This window comes from Anabrus simplex, chromosome X (assembly GCF_040414725.1).
Source record: "Anabrus simplex isolate iqAnaSimp1 chromosome X, ASM4041472v1, whole genome shotgun sequence".
Lineage (NCBI taxonomy): Eukaryota > Metazoa > Arthropoda > Insecta > Orthoptera > Tettigoniidae > Anabrus > Anabrus simplex.
The window spans coordinates 212,284,315-212,304,966 of NC_090279.1; the positions used below are offsets into that span (position 1 = coordinate 212,284,315).

At 38.2% G+C, this 20,652-nt stretch overlaps 1 protein-coding gene across 1 annotated transcript in view; it reads left to right on the forward strand.

Moving 5' to 3' along the window:
• Daao2 (D-amino acid oxidase 2) overlaps positions 1–19,489 on the forward strand; it is a 36,155-nt gene extending 16,666 nt beyond the window's left edge. The window contains exons 5-7 of the mRNA XM_067159330.2: positions 7,710–7,777; positions 7,909–8,128; positions 18,597–19,489. Of these exons, the coding sequence (XP_067015431.2) occupies positions 7,710–7,777; positions 7,909–8,128; positions 18,597–18,707 (399 nt within the window). The 3' untranslated portion in view covers positions 18,708–19,489. The remainder of the gene's footprint in view (positions 1–7,709; positions 7,778–7,908; positions 8,129–18,596) is intronic.
• The last annotated feature ends 1,163 nt before the right edge of the window (positions 19,490–20,652 follow it).

Below are 20,652 nucleotides of genomic sequence, written 5' to 3' on the forward strand. Positions count from 1 at the left end.
GGTATGCAGCATAGCAAGCAATACCGTAATTAACACTCATCTGCTGTTCACAAATCCCTAGCAATGAAGTATTTATTTATTATTGTACCTACAGTCCTGTGTGAATTAATCAGAACAATGGAATTTTTTCATTATTTTCCCAACAGTTAGTGACAATGTGCTATGCACGACTTAATCTTAATTCCCATGCTCTCTACACGTTATTTGCACTTTATTCACAGTTGTTTAATTTGTGTGGTGATTGTTGTGGATAAAAGCAGTATTTATTTCAGTATTTATTTCAAAGTGAGTCACTTTGGAGGATTTTTGAGGTGGTAGTAATACCTGTTTCTTCGATGGATACGACTCCCAGGAAGCGTAATGCGATTATAGCATTATCTCAAAATACTTCTACGACACAAAGAGAGTTAGCTACTAAATTTGGTGTCAGTGTAGGCACTATAAATAGAATTATTCAGCTGTACAAACAAACTGGATCGATTTCACCATAGAAAACAGGGAACGGTGACAGGAAAAAGAAAACGATACCAACTGATGACTATTTTCTCCTCAGGAGAAGTAAATTAAACCCTAGGCTATCTGCTGTGAGCTTGGCACGTGAATTGTGGCAAAGGGGAGTGAAATAACTTATTGTTATTATTTCAATCAAGGGGAGTGAATCCGCACATTTCTAATGTTTGCTGTAGACATCTGTTAGCAGGAATTGAATGTAAAGAAAGGAAGGATCTTGAAGTGCATAATTCTGAATTAGATTTTGAACTAACTTCAGTGGAATTTAAGCTTCCCTATGGTAAAAGGGTAATTCTGTTAACCGTGTACCGTTCACCGGATGCTGATGTGGAAATTTTCTTAGAAAAATTAGATCAAGTCCTTCATAACATTTTCGGTAGGAATAGCAGCGCAGAAGTAATACTTTGTGGTGATTTTAACATAGATTTTGCTGAAGAAAACCTTCCATCAACTTCACAACTACTGCATGTTCTTCAAAGCTGTAATCTAAAACACTTAATTTTTACACCCACCCGGGTAACTGCCACCTCAGCTACAACGATAGACAACATTTGTATTAATTTCCATTGTTCTAAAATGCAAGCATCCAATATAAATTTTGGATTATCAGATCATCATGCTCAAATTTTACAACTAGAATTTGAGAATGCTAGCAAGCATTCAACCAAAATAAAGCAAGCACAATTAACTCGTTTTTTCTCTGCAGCTGCATGTGGCAGTTTCATTGAAAGCCTTAAACTTCAGACCTGGACTCCAATAACATTCGGTCATAGCATTGACCAAAAGTATAGAACCTTTTTAAGCATTTTTTTAACGGAATTTGAATTACACTTTCCAAAAAAACTTGCAGTAATTAATGAATCTTCAAAAAAGCCATGGATCACGAAGGGTATACGGATCTCAAGTCAAAAATGTAAATTACTAAGTAGATTAGCACAGCAGAGTTGTGACCAGGTTTTTTGTAAGTATGTTAAAAACTACAAATCAGTCTATCGAAGAGTTCTTAGGATGGCTAAGATAATGCACAATAACAAGAAAGTTAAAGAGTCGTGCAATAAATCACGAACCATATGGAAGGTAATCAAGGGAGAAACCAACAGACATGCAGTTGGAAATAAAGTTGCTGCCATAAAAAATGATAAGGGAATACAAATGAATGACCCTCATCATTTGGCTAATTATATAAATGATTTCTTTCTATCCCTACCATACAAACTTGAAAATGCAAATAAATCAGATGTATTACCAGAACTCCCAACCTTTGTGCAAAACTCTATGCAGTTAACTCCAGTAACAGAACTGGAAGTTTTTAAAATCATACAATCTTTGAAGAACAAAACTTCCACAGGTGTAGATGAAGTTCCCACAAAACTCATTAAAAAATGTGCTCCCTATCTGGTACAGCCTTTAACTTATCTCATCAATGAATCATTTTCTAGTGGTCAGTTCCCTAATCTCCTAAAAATAGCTAAAGTTATCCCAGTCTTTAAAAGTGGAAACTTACACGATTTACATAACTACAGACCAATATCAATACTTACGGTTATTTCAAAAATATTTGAATGTGCTATGAAAGATCGGCTTACTAAATTTTTAATCAAATATAACTTGTTAAATAATGCACAACATGGGTTCAGAGCTGGCAGAAGTACTTTGTCTGCTTTATCACATTTTACACAGTTGGTCGTAAATGCTCTTAACAATGATGAAACTGTGATAGGACTATTTCTTGACCTTTCAAAGGCATTTGATACTGTTGATCATGAAATATTGTTGCACAAATTATATCAGATTGGAGTTAGAGGTATTGTTAATGACTGGTTTAGATCATACCTGAATAAACGATCCCAGTTTGTTGAAATTACACATTGTAACAGTAAAGGGCATAATGAGACATATCACTCTCAGGTAAAAAGCATAGACTTAGGTATTCCGCAGGGTAGTATTTTGGGGCCTGTTCTTTTCTTGATCTATGTGAATGATCTTCCTCACAATAATCAGGTAGAAACAGCAGTTCTGTATGCTGATGATACAAACATAATTATTAATAATCCTGACCCTACGTCTATAGAAACTACAGCAAATACAGTCCTGTCTAGGTTAGAATCATGGTTCAGGAAAAACAAATTAACATTGAACTTTAAAAAGACCCAGTACATGGAATTCAAGGCATCTAACTACCATGACAAAACTGCAAAAAAACACAACCTTATATTAAATGCAAATGCAATTGAAAATTCGTTGACCACAAAATTTTTAGGTGTCCATATAGATGAAAAATTAAGATGGGATTGTCATATTAAAAAAATAGGGAAGTCTCTTGAGTTCTGTTTGTTTTGCCTTAAGGATTTTGTCTAATAGTTGTAGTGAAGAATATGTTAGAATGGCATATTTTGGATATTTCCATTCTGTCATCACTTATGCTATTGGTCTCTGGGGCTGTTACAAATCAAATCTTGATGTTATTTTTCGAATACAGAAACGAGCTATCAGAATTATATTGAGACGTAACAGGTTAGATCATTGCAGACCATTATTTAAGAGACTAAGGATACTCCCAGTACCAAGCATATACATCATGCAATGCATTCTACACGTGAAAAGAAATATTGATCACTTCAGAAAGAATTTTGACAATCACAATTACCAGACGAGAACAAGAAATAATATTTTTATCGAACACAAGAGTAAAACCATTGCCTTGAGACATGTAGACTCTGTTGGAATCAGATTGTATAATAAGCTTCCAAATACGATTAAAGATATTAGTCCCGTCAGTTCATTTACCACAGCTTTAAAAAATCTCCTGCTGAGTAGCTGCTTCTACAGTACAGAAGAATACATGATGAAGTGCTGGTAATGATGCTACTACTTATTAACTTGTAATCTAGTATATAGCCTTAAAAATATGTTAATGTCACATTGACTATGTTCACATTATTAACACCACACCAATATATTTTTATTTTGTCTTGTAAATATTGGTTATTAATATTATTTTTAAAAAATAAGATGTGATGTGCTAACATTGAGGTATGTGGTGTTTCTGTTCTTCTTCTGTTTCAAAATGTTCATTGTTGTGCATATATTATTGTTAGTATTAGGAAATCACTTGACAACTCCTATACTGTTGGCATATTTCAAAATATGTAATTGTACAGTCTATGGAAGCTAAATAAATGAATGAATGAATGAATGAATGAATGAAGGAAAGCCTGCAAACACCTTCTAACAGGAGAAATGCGCAAGAAATATCTTTTGTGGGCACGTAGTCATCAGGACCGGACAATTCTTTTCTCTGATGAGAGTTATTTTCAACTGCAGGGGTAGAGGGATCAATATGTGTGCCGAGCGAATAATGAGGCAGCAACTTCACATCATTTGCACCAGACCATAAAACACCCTGTGCAGAAGATGTTTTGGGGGTGTTTCACACATGAAGGGCTGGGACCCTTAGTAGCAGTTGAAGGGATGATGAAATCTGACTAGTACATCCAAATACTGCAAAAAAGAGTTGTTCCTGAGCTGCAGAAGAGGTTTACAGGTGGTGACGGAATTTTTCAGGAAGATCTCGCTCCTTGCCATACTACAAAGAAAGTGAACAAATTTTTCAGTCAGAAGAATATTCATATTTTAGAGTGGCCAGGGAACTCTCCTGACATAAATCCCATAAAAAACTTGTGGGCTTTCTGCAAAAGGAGACTCGCAAAACATGCATGAGGATGAAGTGAAAAATACGTGCTCAAAACTTTTAGAATCAATGCCAAATCATGTCAAAGAACTTACAAAACACAAAGGAGAAACTATTAGCTATTACGGTACAATGTATTCAATGTATGTATTATGTAAATAAATGTTTAAAATGTGTACTTAATTGCCGCATTCCGATGAATTTGCATGGGACTGTAGGTATATAACACTTTGACATAACCTAACAGACTGGCTGCCTGCGGCTATGGAACCAACTCTACATTCGGGAGACATGTGGGTTTCAACCCCACTTGGCTGTCCTGAGAATGATTTCCATGGTTTCCCATTTTCACCTCCAGTCAAATGTGACAGCCAATTCCTTCCACCTTTTCACTCAGTTTCATTCACCATCATTCATTAGCTCCTTAACACATTCGCTCCCATATACATATTGTGTAAATATATTACATTAACATAAATTAAAATAAATTCTTTCTTTTTCAGGCATAATTTTGTTTCCATATGTTTTCTTTCTCAGGTCATTCATAAATTTATTTATTCAATATTTATTCTAGAGACTGCCACTACACAGATAGAGGTTTTGAAAGAAACAGCAGAAAAGGCAGGACTTCAAATATCCTTTGAGAAAACTAAGTACATGAACATAGACCCAAAAGAACCAACATGGACAATCTAGGGGAGATTCTGACTCCTGACAACAACGAGAAGCCAGCTATCGAAGAAAGAACAAAGAAGGTGGAGACTGCATTCAGATTATGCCAGAAAACTTGTAAGTCCAAATCCCTCTCCTAACAAGCCAAACTCAGACGCTATAATACCGTGGTAAAATCTGAATGCCTCTATGCAGCGGAGACAGTTCCCAGAATGGGGATTACCGAAATAGAAAGGAAAGAGCGTAAATTTCTGAGGAAAATTCTGGGACCCAAGAAAGCAACAGGAAATGAGTTTACCTTCCATTTGAAATAAATCAAGAGCTGTATGAAAAATGTGAAAACATTTCAACTTTGATAAGGAAAAGGCGACTGACTTTCTATGGACACCTGAGAAGAATGGGACCGGAACGCCCAGCAAATAAGATCCTCATCTTCCAGGAAAGAAGAAAGACCCAAGTATCATGGCTGAAAGAAGTTCATCAGGATCTTAAAAAATGTGGCAATGAGGAGGGAGATATTAAATAGAGCAGCGTTCAGAAGGAAAATTGCGGAGGTGATGGATCTGTTTGTAGATAAACCCAAGAGAACAAGAAGGGTGTTCTAGGATGAGGAACGAGCAAAAGCGAGCAAGAGAATGAAGATGTATTGGCGTAAAAGGAAAGATCATCAACAGTCAAGGAAGTTGTGTAATCATAACCCATAGGAGGTTGAAAACGATCCTAAATAAATAAATAATTATTACAGCAGATTGAAGAACTGAACAGTTATAAAACTAATTACATTTATTTTTATTCCACTTGTTTTTGCTGAGTAATTTTATTGCTTCTTCAATAAACAGGTTGAGCCAATATGGTGACATAAGCATCTCTTTCAGACACTTTTCCTAAATTTATCCCCTTTTTGTACCTATTAACATGTTCACTACCACCTTAATTAAACCTATAAATTACGCCAGGAACCGATATATTTTTCTTTTCTTTTAGTTGAAGGTAGTAGATGGGAGATATAACTTTGCAAGTGAATTTTTTAATTATACACATGAAAAATACATCATATTTATACAAAGTAATAAACTTCATTGTTAGGTTCCGTATTGAGTTAAGACTATGCTTAAAGTAAATACAAAATTTTAATATTCCACCTTCTCAATACTAAAAAATCATTTGATGTTTTACAAAAACATTACAATAATATTAATAGGTACTAGTTTCGGTCCACTGTGGACCATCATCAGCCTAGCCAGTAGAAGACATAGTGATAAAATAAAGTAAAATAATGTGGAGAAATGAGAGAGGATCTAGAAGGATGGGATGGTGGTGGAATGACAGACAAAAGTGAAAAACCGTATATGCGAATTATGGTAAAAGTGAAAGAAGTGTTCACGTTGACAAGTAAAATCTTTGTGAAGTCACGTAAAAACTCTTGATGAGATAGTCTTTGGTTGACAGTTACTCCTGCGTTGCACAATTAAAATTTATAACTAAGTATATGCTTCTAGAAAGTTCTAGACGTGAGTTCCACTTTAGCGTAGAGGGAAGAGTTGTCCGATGAGACTAGCATAAGATTAAAAGTTGACAAAGTTGGACATGTTCTATGGTGGAATGAAAAACTTGCTGTGTTAAACAGAAGTAGTCTCAGTTCAATCGGAACCCCAATGAACCTGGGGAAAGAAGTTAGTATTAACGCGAGTAATCAAATAGAGAACGAGCGAGGCACCGGAAAATATAAATGATGACTCACCTTGCGCTGTGTGGAACAAACTTGCTGTATTGAATGCAACTTACGGAGTGAGTGTAGCGCGGAGTAGATCAGTGGGAGAGGGGAGGGGGGTAGGTGAATACTGCGTTGTAACAAATGATGTTACATTATTATGTAAACATTGTGTTCACACCTGGAATATCCTACAGTACCTATTTTTTGATGCAGTAGTGAATATTATTGTTGTCATTTGCATCATGTATAGCACAAGAAAGCAATGTTCTAAGCAACGTGCAGGATATTCAGGGAACTGACCACAATAACAAATGGAGTTGGTTCTTTTCTGCTTTATGTGGCACTATTTACATGGCTTTCTCATTGATTTGCCTTTTGCATTTATTTTTGTGTTGGAATTTGAAGAACCAGTGGAAATGTCATTGGCACTTTCATCTGTTATACCATCATGTGTCAAAGCAACGGGTCACGAACCAACAACCCGAACATGTAACTTGAACCTTGACGTGAGTGCCGTTACAGAAGAACAAAGCCCATTCACTGTGCCAACCAGTAAACGCAAGCAAAACTGGGTCATATTCAATGGCGCACAAGTGCGTCAGGTGGCAGCCAACGTAAAAACATTGCATTTCTGCCTTATCAGCCTACACAACAATTGATGAATACCGTGTTGGTTCTGTATTCACTTTGAATAATAAAATAATTATTCTTTAAATGGGAAATACATATATTAGAACATTTGACCTTCTTCAGCTATTAATTAGAATATATTTATTTAATTAATTCCTGTGTTGTTATGGAAATGCATATAAAGATGCTGAGAAAACTTGTTTTTTATTAACATTAATGAAATTAAAATATTATTTGAATAAAGAAAAGAAACATATAATAAATGGATTATTCCAAAAATATGTTCATTTGATACATTTTAGAAAGTGACCATGCCTTTCAAGTGGTCTTTCTAAAGGTTAATAGAAACTGTAGAACTGCTAAGCAAAATATGTAATATGTAATATACAGGAATAATTATTCTATTAGCTTAAACGAGCCAAAATATTCAATTGTTCTAACTTAATTTTCTTGATCTTCTTATCTGAATACTTCTATTTCTTCCATTTGCAGGTCAAAGCTCCTTGGGTGAAACATGTTATTCTAGACGATAGTGACGCAGGGAACTATATCATACCAAAGTGAGTACAGATTTTACTTGTTTTTATGTTTCTGTCAGAAACAAATGAATTCCTCGTCATTTCATGACACTGTACTGTGACGATACATATATGACAGCCCTTCTAACTGAAAAACTGATTGCGTGTTCCAGCCAGGACTCGGTGGTGCTTGGAGGGACACATCAACTTGGGGACTGGAACACTGAAGTGTCTTCAGCCGACAGGGACTTCATCCTGAACGGCTGTTGCAAGATGTTACCGGCACTCCGCCGAGCTGAGGTCCTGCAGGAGTGGGTGGGTCTGCGGCCAAGCAGACCACAAGTGAGATTGGAGAGAGAGACCGTGCGTGGGCGCCATGGAAAATCTTTTGAAGTGAGTCGAGTAACCTTTGCTGAAAAATCTGTTAACTAATTAAACCACACTTCCACAGCATCATGGAGCACTTGATGTGTGGTGAATCAGCCAACGGGACAGAGGGGAGAGATCCCCAAGACCCCAGTAAAAACAGCTGAGCTGTTACTGGTGCTGCCACCTCTCGGCTGTCTCATCATTTTTTGCAGTTTTGCCATCTTTGTCTGTAGACATGATAATGTAGCTTTAGGACTTTTGTCATGTCAAGAAAAGAAGGAGAAATTCTTTGTTTCCCAGAGACTTTCCTCCAGGTCTTCAGAAGGGAAAACACGTCTGTCCAGGCCAGTAGCATAGCCAGGATCGTCAGATGGCATGTGGGTGGGTATAGTTAGAGCCCAGCGGGGATATACTGTACCCGCTCAAAGCCTGAGTCCCAACCAGCATTTATCTCAGGGAGTGTTACGGTCCGAATCCATCGCAACTAATACTCAATAAAAAAAATATTTTGAGATATAAGATCTCAAACTAAATGTAAGGGCGCCATCCAATCAGTACTACAGGGTTGAACGGGACACTCTAATCCTTAACTTTAAGGCTCATCATAAAACACACAAATTATATACATTCAAATCAAAGGGAAATTATGAAGGCTCCGTCCTAGGAATGGGGACGGATATTTAAACGGTCACCAAGGGTTTACTATTCTACAAGAACAAGAACCTGGAACGGTTTCCTTGCAAATGCTAAAGGAGCATTTTATTTAAGTAAACAAATGAAATTTTACACACAATCAAAATCTGTTGACCCTTGATTTGCCGGTAATTTGGCAAATTATTCCTGAAAAATGATTACATAATATTTATCACTTTTGACCACCCTTCCATTTGGGTGGTGGAACCGTTGATATCTGAAGGTATCAGATTTACCTTCGTTAACACCATGACCCTATTTGATCATGGACCAATTACCTGTTGGCTAAGTAGGCGCGATCACATGGACCATGTTATCACCTCCACTTTGATTGAGATGAGACCAACCCGGGAAACTACAAACTCTCCCCGGGTTCCTAACCAAGATATGCTAATCGTTAGTTGAAGGAATACGACAAAGGGACTCTAACCTAATGGTCCAGATGTAGGGATTTGCCTTCATTTTACACATATTAACTTAACTTATTATTTACAACCAATTGACATTATTACGTTAATTCGCCAGCTGACTTCCCTAGTATCATCCATCATCAGCATCCGAAATAATAAGAAAAATAAATTTAAAAAATATTTTATTAAATATTATTATTATTATTATTATTATTATTATTATTATTATTTGTGGAGATCATGATTATCGTAACCCGTAATCATCCTCGGAATAATATTTCAACTTATCGCGATTTTTATTTTTATCTGAAATAAATAAAAGTAGCTTCTTTGATTATTCTTCTTCTCTTTCTTCAAATATTCTCATTATTATTATTATTATTATTATTATTATTATTATTATTATTAGTTAAAATCTCAAATTTTTCATTTCAACTCCCAACATCATTATTATGTCCAAAATATTAAAAAAAAATTCTTCTTCTTCAAAAAAAGTAGTTTTTTTAATATTTATTATTATTATTAATTTTTTTAAAAAATTTAATTTCGCCTGTTACACGGTATTCCACTCTTAATATGTTTAACGCATAACCCCTTTTACAATTCCGATTTATTTTGGCACTAATCAATCCAGATATGATTTACTTGGAATATTATTATTATTATTATTATTAATTTAAAAAAATTAATTTCGCCTGTTACACGGTAGTCTACTCTTGATATGTTTAACGCATAACCCCTTTTACAATTCCGATTTATTTTGGCACTAATCAATCCAGATATGATTTACTTGGAATATTATTATTATTATTAATAATAATATTATTCTTTCGAGAATCTTTATTTTTATTCCCCATCTTTATAATTTAGTCACATACGTTCTCTCCCAAACAGAAATCACCAAGATCCGAATTCACATCGGTCGGGACATAATAGTGTTCGAATCCGCCACCTTATTTTCGTACTGCCGTTAATTCATGGAGACCATATGCTCCTAAGACAATTCTCAAATCCCATAACACCTCGCAGTTGGGCAAATACCTCCAATCTCTGACAGTGTTAAATTATTCCTTCCTTTTCCATTTTGAAGTCCATTTATCCATTGGAACTCTTCAAAACATTTTCACAAATTTTTTTTTGCTATGGGCTTTACGTCGCACCGACACAGATAGGTCTTATGGCGACGATGGGATAGGAAAGGCCTAGGAGTTGGAAGGAAGCGGCCGTGGCCTTAATTAAGGTACAGCCCAAGCATTTGCCTGGTGTGAAAATGGGAAACCACGGAAAACCATTTTCAGGGCTGCCGATAGTGGGATTCGAACCTACTATCTCCCGGATGCAAGCTCACAGCTGCGCGCCTCTACACGCACGGCCAACTCGCCCGGTTTTTCACAAATTAACCCTCGGTGTGTGGACTCTATTCTGCCACTCAATACACCGGTATATAAATACAACCTCTATGTGTGCCTTAAGATCCATCTATTTCTTCATCAACATCAGTACAATTCACTTTCATTTCGGGCCGGATTTCTGTCCCACAAAACTCCAAATCTCAACTTTTGGCTCAAAATTCCTCTGGATCTCAAACATAGCGTGACCATATTAAAAAGTGCCTATCTCGTTTCTACCAAATTTATTTATGATTATTATGGAGTCCAAAAACGTTAAATCAAAAATTAGTGTTAAATCCAGATTCACTTGCACAAATTATAATTATTCACGGCACATGTGATTTCCACATTTAAATTACTTTAATTTGCAATCATTTTATCCAACTAGGCCTGTGCCTTTATTCTCAAAGATTATTATTAAACACGCCTTTACACATTACCAAATTTTAATGTACTACTTCGACACTTGTACAGATTATTATTATTTTGTCCACTGGCGAACTTCGCGATATTTACAAACAAATCAATGGACTTCATTCCGTCCCACAACAATTTAAATCACTTGGCAATCCTACCTCTGGATTATCTTAACAACATGCCTTAATATCTATAAAAGTTCCGATAACGGAAAAACACTTTGGAAGCACTTCTAAATGAATATTAACATTATCTTTACGTGAAACGTGCTCCATATCATATCAAACAACTCAAGCACTTGAATGAACAACTCAACCCTACTATACTCTATTTAATAATCAAAATTATGATGAGTGCTCGATCTAATCTACATATTAATTTGTCCCTTTGTCTATCTATCTTTGAATTTATATGAGGCGAAAACGGCTCGTTTCACAATCAAGTTACCATGATAAATTAATATGATTTCCTCCCCCTAACGATAGCAATCTATAAATACATTAAGAAGTACTCAACTCTGCCATTGTAGTCTGCTAAAACCGGACGAGAAGCCATAGCCCTCCGGTTTTTAGCAATGCATTCCACTGGTATTCATGCCAGCTTGAAGAATTAATCCTTGACCCTTTTCAACTTTACACATTTTGAATAAAAACAAATAAATTAACTGTTGCACTTTGGAATAATTTCCACCCTAAATTCTATTCACAAATTTTACACTCTCGGCCTTGTATCTAGCCCACTTAATGTAGATATACATTCTTCATTCCTTTCCCGGACACTAGGAACATGGGATACATCGGGTTTCCCTTTACAACGGCCCGTGCACGCACTTGAATTTCCCGTCTCACGTTCGTGTAGCTGACCAGGTATCAGTTTAGAATCGACTGTTTACTAGGTGACATAAACACTCGTGACCGTTCTCATGTAACGCACTTCCTAATCTGTTGGTAGAATCTCACACTCCATAAGTTATGCTTTACTGAGTCCTGTCTATTTGAAACACTTCATACTAGTAGACTGCTCAAGACTGTAATATGAGCTACAACACGTCATGAATCACTGTACTATGTAACAATATAATACTTCGAACTCTACTCCACGAGTAAGTACACACTCGCACCTCTGGCGTAATCACAGCTCGAACAAAATATCAGAAGTAGTTATGCACCACGGGCGTGGTATCCGCCCGAACACTTTGTCAGAAGTACTTGCCAGTCCTTGTCTACGACCTCATATTTATACTTGTATCCCCTCTCTTCCGAGTTCAACGGAGGTCATCTTGGGACGCGTAGTCCCGATATCTTCATACGACAGTTTGCGGTTTGGCCCGTGGCTTTAATATATGATCCAATGATGTAATTATGTTCTCAAATGCTCTATACCAATTCTCAACTATTATCGTTCGCTGGTAATGGATATATTCGCGAATTTAGCTGCCGTATCCCGGCTCGGGGTTTCGCGCTCTTTTGTGGCTTCCTTTGCCTTCAGCCAATCAACGAATAGCGTCCATGAATTCTCAGAATTACACCATGCAATCTCCCGTAATTATTAACTTTTTATAAGTTTTATGGTATAGTAAGGCTCCTAAATTCCACTTTATTCTGAATCGATACTTCACTTCTTCCTATCAGTTTAATCCACGGAGTTAGCCTCGCTAGTGCTTCATACAATACGAAGTTGTCGCCTTGCTTTGGTCAAGTGAATATTTCCATTGGTCCACCTTAACCACGTGACCGAGAAGGCTCATATTTTTTTCTTCCAGTGCCAACCCCGCGTTCAACTCCCGCTAGTTACATGGAGATACCCCTACGTCATTTCTCAGAAATTTGCACTCAGCTCTCTGCGCTGTTGCTACTACCAAGACTGCCCGGGGCTAGGAAAACTTTGGCAACAAGTTATTCTCTCTCTTTCCTCGTTGTCACAATTTCTGAGAAACCTAATTCTGTCCCTCATTGTGTTTGTTAATCTCACTGGAGACAACAGTCTGTGGTATGGTGAAACCTGCCATCTCGGCCTGGCCTGTTCTTACTGTATGTACAGTAAGATACTATTTATTCTGAACATGAAATATATATTCCTCAATAATTCATCATAATTACAATTGCATGACGCTTATCACACCCCCACCAGGGTGCAATACGAAATAATATCCGCATCTGCACTTCCTTCATCCGCGGATATTGGAAATATTTAACTACAGTATATTACACCCAGGGTATTGAAACAGATAGATCTGTTAACATAATACAACAGACCTTGCACCAGAACCCCTACAGTCACAGTTTTATAAGAGATTTTTCTCTTGCGACAACTACCAATGTATTGACCTTTGTTCCTTCCTTTCATTAACTGAGGGCAGGAGCCAGTTAGGCTTAGGTCAGATTTACGGCTTTATGGTCTCAATGCTCTTTATATATCACTGTTTTCCCATACTAATGTCAAGGGTCGCCTAAGCACAGGCAAAAATAAGAGTATACCTGAATGAAAATCATTTACCGTCATTATTTAGAAATTACCACTGCCATTCAGTTTGTATCCGCCAAGACACTAACTTTGTGGATATATCTGCGGATATTCGCATCCGTGCAGGGCTCTAGTTATAGTTACAAAATGATGATGGAACATAATGAAGGTGCTTGTGTGGTCTATGTCTTGTCTATGTAAGGACACTGATACAAGAGAATTGTAATACCAATATAGTTGGTCCGTTATTGGACATTGTACATTTTCCAGCTAACTCAATCGTGGTTGCCAGCGCTTCACCCCGGTGTGCTAAGTTGGGCTCATCAGTTGGTAAACAGCATGCCTACCAATCAACATCTTTATCATCTGATGGCCAGACAGGCATCAATTTTTGAAAATGAGACAAAGTCTCTCATAGTGCACTGGCACTGCTGGTGGCTCCAAGTAGCCTACGCAGTGGCCTCCATGGTATGCACTAGCCATGTGTCTTGGTAGGTATGCTATTTACCAACTGATGAGCCCATCTTGGCACACTGGGGAGAAATGCTGGCAACCAAGAATGAGTTAGCTGGAAAATTTATAATGTCCAATAATGGACCAATTATATTGGTATTATAAATTTACTCATTCAGAACAAATATTTCAGGTTCCCTATGAGAATCAACAGCTTTATCATCTGCTGGTCAGGCAGGCATCAATATTTGAAAATGAGACTAAGTCTCTCACAGTGCATTGGCACTGCTGGTGGCTCCAAGTAGCCTACGCAGTGGCCTCCACAGGGTCGGTAGATGCACAGTGGGTCTCGGCCCATAACTGGCCACAGCTGGTCCATGGCTCAAAAGCACTGCACTCTGACCGGCCAACCTAGCAGAGGAGGGGTGGCCATGGCTCTACGCCTCTGCATTCGGGAGATGGGACATGGCTGGACCTAATGGCTGGCCCCAACCGTCGGTTGTCCTAAGAATGGTTTTCCGTGGTTTTCCATTCTCCTGCACTAAGGTGAATGCCGCGATAGTTTCCAGTATAGGCCACGGCTGCCAACCCCCTCACCTTCTCCAAGCACCTCCTTCACCGAAAAAAATCTCTCGGCCTGACAGACGGCGTCACCATCTAAGAGCGCCCCCCTTCAGGGGTGAGGAATGAAAACATTTTAATAGTAGTAGTGCCTCCACGGTTTGCACTAGCCATGCATCTTGGTAGGTGTGCTATTTACCAACTGATGAGCCCATCTTGGCATACTGGGGAGAAATGCTGGCAACCAGGAATGAGTTAGCTGGAAAATTTATAATGTCCAATAATGGACCATTTATATTGGTATTATAAATTTACTCATTCGGAACAAATATTTCAGGTTCCCTATGGGAATCAACTTCTGTATCATCTGATGGCCAGGCAGGCAAGAGTTTTTGAAAATGAGACAAAGTCTCTCGTAGTGCATTGGTGGCTCCAAGTAGCCTACGTAGTGGCCTCCACGGTACCCACCTTCTTCCTCCATCACACCTCCCCAACCCGCCCGCATCTCTTGGCCAGAGATGATGCTTGTTGTTTTAAGGGGCCTAACATCGAAGATCATCAGCCCCACTTGGCCAGAGAGAGGGTGTTACCCCTTCAGGGTGGGGAATGAAAGCATTTGAAGTAAGCCTCCACGGTATGCACTAGCCACTACAAAATCTTACATTGCAATACAGGACAAGAACAATACGATCAAGGTCAACAGTTTTACAGCAAATTATATCTTCAGTTTACATAAATACAATTTTCGAGGCTTCTTAGAAAATAGATTCAACAGATCTGTTGGTTTTACAATATTATGTCTCTGAATGTTTAATTTATAGTTTATTGCCAGTTTCGCTTTATTTTATTTTTGTAAAACTTCCCTGGGGGAGGGGGTGTTTTAACCCCCAGGTAATCCGCCTGGCTATACCTCTGGCCCAGGCAGAAAACTACTCTAACACAGACGGTTTGAATTTGAGGATACTTTATACCGTTGGTCTGTGGTAAGCGGTACTCTCGTTTGTCACCAGATGGCTCACTATGTCACAGTCTTCTGACAATGCTGTTTTAGCTCCAACTAAGATGTTTCCTGTTCAACAAGTATATGCATTACAAAACGGAAGCAAAGACATTAGATGAATCAAAGATGATGGGGAGAAATAAGGTAGAAGAAAGAAAAAAAGTAAAATGCAACAAAAGATTGGCAAGGATAGGAGAAAAGGATGGAACAGATGAAAAGAAGTCAAAGAAGGGTGGGCGGAAAGGAGGTACTACAATGAAGTTCAAGACTTGCAAATGAATAGAGGAAAGAATGAAGCCAGTGACAGGTGCACATGATTTACATAATTATAAACCAATATCAATAATTACTGTTATTTCAAAAATTTTTGAATGTGCTATGAAAGATCGGCTTACTACATTTTTAATGAAATACTAGCTGATGTACCCGTGCTTCGCTACGGGATTCTCAGAAAGACTGACTTTGTGATTTTCCTAACTGAAATCAACATAGGTCATTACAAAAACGTAAGTAGGAATGTAGCAATTAAAAGCAATGCTACCATATACTGTAAAATACTCGATCAAATGGAAAGCCGCACGTTTTATCACTTTTAACGAACAGTGTTGTGGTTAGATTGCGGTGCCAATCTAATAGTCCAAAGTTCTAGAGCTGGGATGACCAGGCCGCAGATAGCCATGAACACTCATCTCCCATTATTCCGTTAAATATGCACACTGTTCATTGCAATCAGTGCCTCAAAGTAGGGATTGAATAGTCCGAATGCTATGATGATCCAGTGTGTTACGTACCAGTAGTATCAGAAAATTTATAAACCAGGGGAATGGCATACTAAAGAAGAAAGTTATCTAACTCCCCAGCTACTTCCCATCAATATTCAGGCAGGCTGTTACACTGTACGACTGGGCGAGTTGACCGTGTGGTTAGCGGTGTGCAGCTGTGAGCTTGCATCCGAGAGATAGTGGATTCGAACCCCACTGTCGGCAGCGCTGAAGATGGTATTCTGTGGGTTTCCCACTTTCACACCAGTCAAATGCTGGCCCTGTACCCTAATTAAGGCCTAAGGCACTCCTAGCCCTTTCCTATCCCATCATCGCCATAAAACCTGTCTATGTCGGTGCGACGTAAATCAAATAAAAAATACTCTGTACGCAGCAGTAATCCTATCTACCGGAGATGAGGGGCAACAGAAGACACAAAGCACATCACGACAAACAATGGTCAATGTAACGTTATTGTTGATCAATGTTATCAGCTTTCTATATTGTAGGCCTACACATTTAGTTTTCTTTTGACTCTGTGATTTGTAAAATATTTTATGCCGTAAACTGTAGATTCTTATTCTCAGACTATACATACCGATTTTCATTAAATACTGTTTACCCATTTTCTCATTACTCGGCGCTGATATGGACTTATAGTAACAAAAATCCAAATTCATGAATATCTTTGTGATCATAGCCAGTACAGTAACAATGTATAAGACATGAATAATAGGAAATTTAATACTATATAACCTTAGTTATGTAGCATTCATCAATTACACCTCTAATAAGAAATATTTGAGAATTACATTTTAGGCTTTCCCCTAAACTACCATTTCACTCAGCGTGAATAAAATAATTTACAGCCTAGACTATAGCGACTTATTTCCTGACTTTGCATACCGATTTTCATCAAGATAAGACTACTAATGACAACAATATTTGAGAATTCAATTTTAGGCCTTCCCCTAAACTACCATTTCACTCAGCGTGAGTAAAATGATTTATAGCCTAGATCGTAGAGGCTCATCCCCCGACTTCACATACCGATTTTCATTAGACCACTAATGACAGAAATAGCTGAGAATTACATTTTAGGCTTTCCCCTAAACTACCATTTCACTCAGCGTGAATAAAATAATTTACAGCCTAGACTATAGCGACTTATTTCCTGACTTTGCATACCGATTTTCATCAAGATAAGACTACTAATGACAACAATATTTGAGAATTCAATTTTAGGCCTTCCCCTAAACTACCATTTCACTCAGCGTGAGTAAAATGATTTATAGCCTAGATCGTAGAGGCTCATCCCCCGACTTCACATACCGATTTTCATTAGACCACTAATGACAGAAATAGCTGAGAATTCAATTTTAGGCCTTCCCCTAAACTACCATTTCATTCAGCGTGAGTAAAATGATTTATAGCCTAGATTGTAGAGGCTTATCCCCTGACTTCACATACCGATTTTCATTAAATTCTCTTCAACCGTTTTTTCGTGATGCGTGTACATACATACATACCGTACATACATACAGACAGACAGACAGACAGACAGACAGAAATTACGGAAAAGTACAAAGTGCATTTTCTTGTTACTATGGACATGACCGACACAGAAATACCATTATTTTCAAATTCTGAGCAATGTACAGACAAAACTCTTATTTTATATATATAGATAACTTGTTAAATAATGCACAACATGGTTTCAGAGCTGGCAGAAGTACTTTGTCTGCTGGTAATGATGCTATTACTTACTAACTTGTAAGCGTACTTAATATCTAGTATATAGCTTTAAAAATATGTTGATGTCACATTATGTACGTATTGTTAACACCGCACTCATAGACTTTTATTTTGTCTTGTAAATATTGATTGTTAATATTATTTATTATTTTTTAAAATTAGGATATGCTGCCCTAACACTGAGGTACTGTATTTGGTGTTCTTGTTTTTCCCTTTTTATTATTTTTCAAAATATTCATTATTGTGCATACCATATATTATTGTTACTTTAAGAAATCACTAGACAATTCCTATACTGTTGGCATATTTCAAAATATGCAACTGTACTATCTATGGAAGCTAAATGAATGAATGAAAGACACATATACTAGAGTGATGAAGTGAGTACGAATTTTGAAAACAAACAAATGAAATAACAATAGTGCAGGACAAAGAGGAGAACTACGTACATAAATCTTTAATGGTTGGTAACTATGTGTTGCTTAATTGATAGCCAGTGTCCCTGTTGAAATTATTAGGATATTCTTATGTATTTCCACTGCTCCCCGCTTTGTCTATGTTTCATCTGAACAACCCTTATTTTTGTAGGTGGTCCACAACTACGGTCACGGGGGTAGTGGCGTGACATTGTGCTGGGGATGCGCCCAGGACGCCGTCAAACTCATACAGCAGAGCCTGCAGGGAGCAGCCAAGCTGTAGCTCTTCGTGGACTGGAGGGTCAAGAATCAAGAAATGTTTTACAGTGGTGCAGAACTCTTCAAGTTAATTTAACTTGTGCGGTATTCAGCTCACACATGTATAAGGAAGACACAAGCTGTTGTCATTCAAAGTTTCTATCAGCAACGTAAAAGGCAGAAGAAATTGTCCTGTTTTGACGGTTGAATATAATGAAATAGCATATGGCTTTTAATGCCAGGAGTGTGTGAGGACACGTTCGGCTCGCCAGATTCAGGTTTTGATGCCTGTAGATGACCTGCGGGACAGGATGAGGATTAAATGATGATGAAGGCGACACATACGCCCAGCCCCCGTGCAAGAGAAATGAACCCATCATGATTAAAATTCCCGACCCTGCCGGGAATCAAACTCGGGACCCCTGGGACCAAAGGTCAGCATGCTAGCCACTTAACCATGGAGAATGTGATACATTTGAAAATGTTGTCCGGCAAGGGTGCAGGTACACTGATATCGTCTTAGATTCTATAATGAAATCCATGCACAGCTGTCTTGATGAACACAGACATGTCAGCCTGGACCCATTTTCCCAGTGTTTAAAAGAAGAACTGCAACATGCTGACCTCCATCAACTGGCTTATGGTTGCTGATACCACAGGGAGAGAGCCACAGTGAGAATTACTTAAAACACGGCATTTGAACATATTTTGTAGAAGTCTCTGAAGTCTCATAATCATTAAATGTATTCCTTCGTATTGAAATTTCTGCACTAAATATTGGGGCTTTTATTTACCCATAAAGTATACGTATATTATGTATGAGAAGCAATTGATTTTTGCAATAACAGTCTTCTTTCAGTGGGTGGTTACATTTTGTGTTTTGACATACGAGCAGGGAATCTGAATATTTCTGTAACAAAATAATGTCATGTAACAAAATGTGTGATGGAAGTGTAACCTAACAACCATACAGGCTGTGATAATAATTTAGTACGGCTATTTCTAGCCGGGTGTAGCCCTTGTAAGGCAGACCCTCCAATGAGGGTGGGCGGTATCTGCCATGTGCAGGTAACTGTGTTATTGAGGTGGATGATGGTATTATGTGTGGTGTGTAAGTTGCAGGAATATTTGGGACAGCACAAGAACCCAGCCCCCGAGCCACTGGAATTAACCAATGAAGGTTAAAATCCCCAACCCGGCCGGGAATCAAACCTGAGATCTTCTGAACTGAAGACCAGTACGGTGACCATTCAGCCAACGAGACAGACTGTGATGAAAGGTATGGATGGATGGCCAGACAATGTTACCTAGCAACCGTGCAGGCTGTGATGTAAGGTATGGATGGATGGATGGCCAGACAATGTTACCTAGCAACCGTGCAGGTTGTGATATAAGGTGTGGATGGATGGCCAGACAATGTTACCTAGCAACCGTGCAGGCTGTGATGTAAGGTATGGATGGATGGATGGCCAGGTAATGTTACCTAGCAACTGTGCAGGCTATGATGTAAGGTATGGATGGATGGCCAGACAATGTTACCTAGCAACCGTGCAGGCTGTGATGTAAGGTATGGATGGATGGATGGCCAGGTAATGTTACCTAGCAACTGTGCAGGCTATGATGTAAGGTATGGATGGATGGCCAGACAATGTTACCTAGCAACCGTGCAGGCTGTGATGTAAGGTATGGATGGATGGATGGCCAGGTAATGTTACCTAGCAACTGTGTAGGCTATGATGTAAGGTATAGATGGATGGCCAGACAGTGTTACCTAGCAACTGTGCAGGCTATGATGTAAGGTATGGATGGATGGCCAGACATTGTTACCTAGCAACTGTGCAGGCTATGATGTAAGGTATAGATGGATGGCCAGACATTGTTACCTAGCGACTGTGCAGGCTATGATGTAAGGTATGGATGGATGGATGGCCAGACAGTGTTACCTAGCAACCGTGCAGGCTGTGATGTAA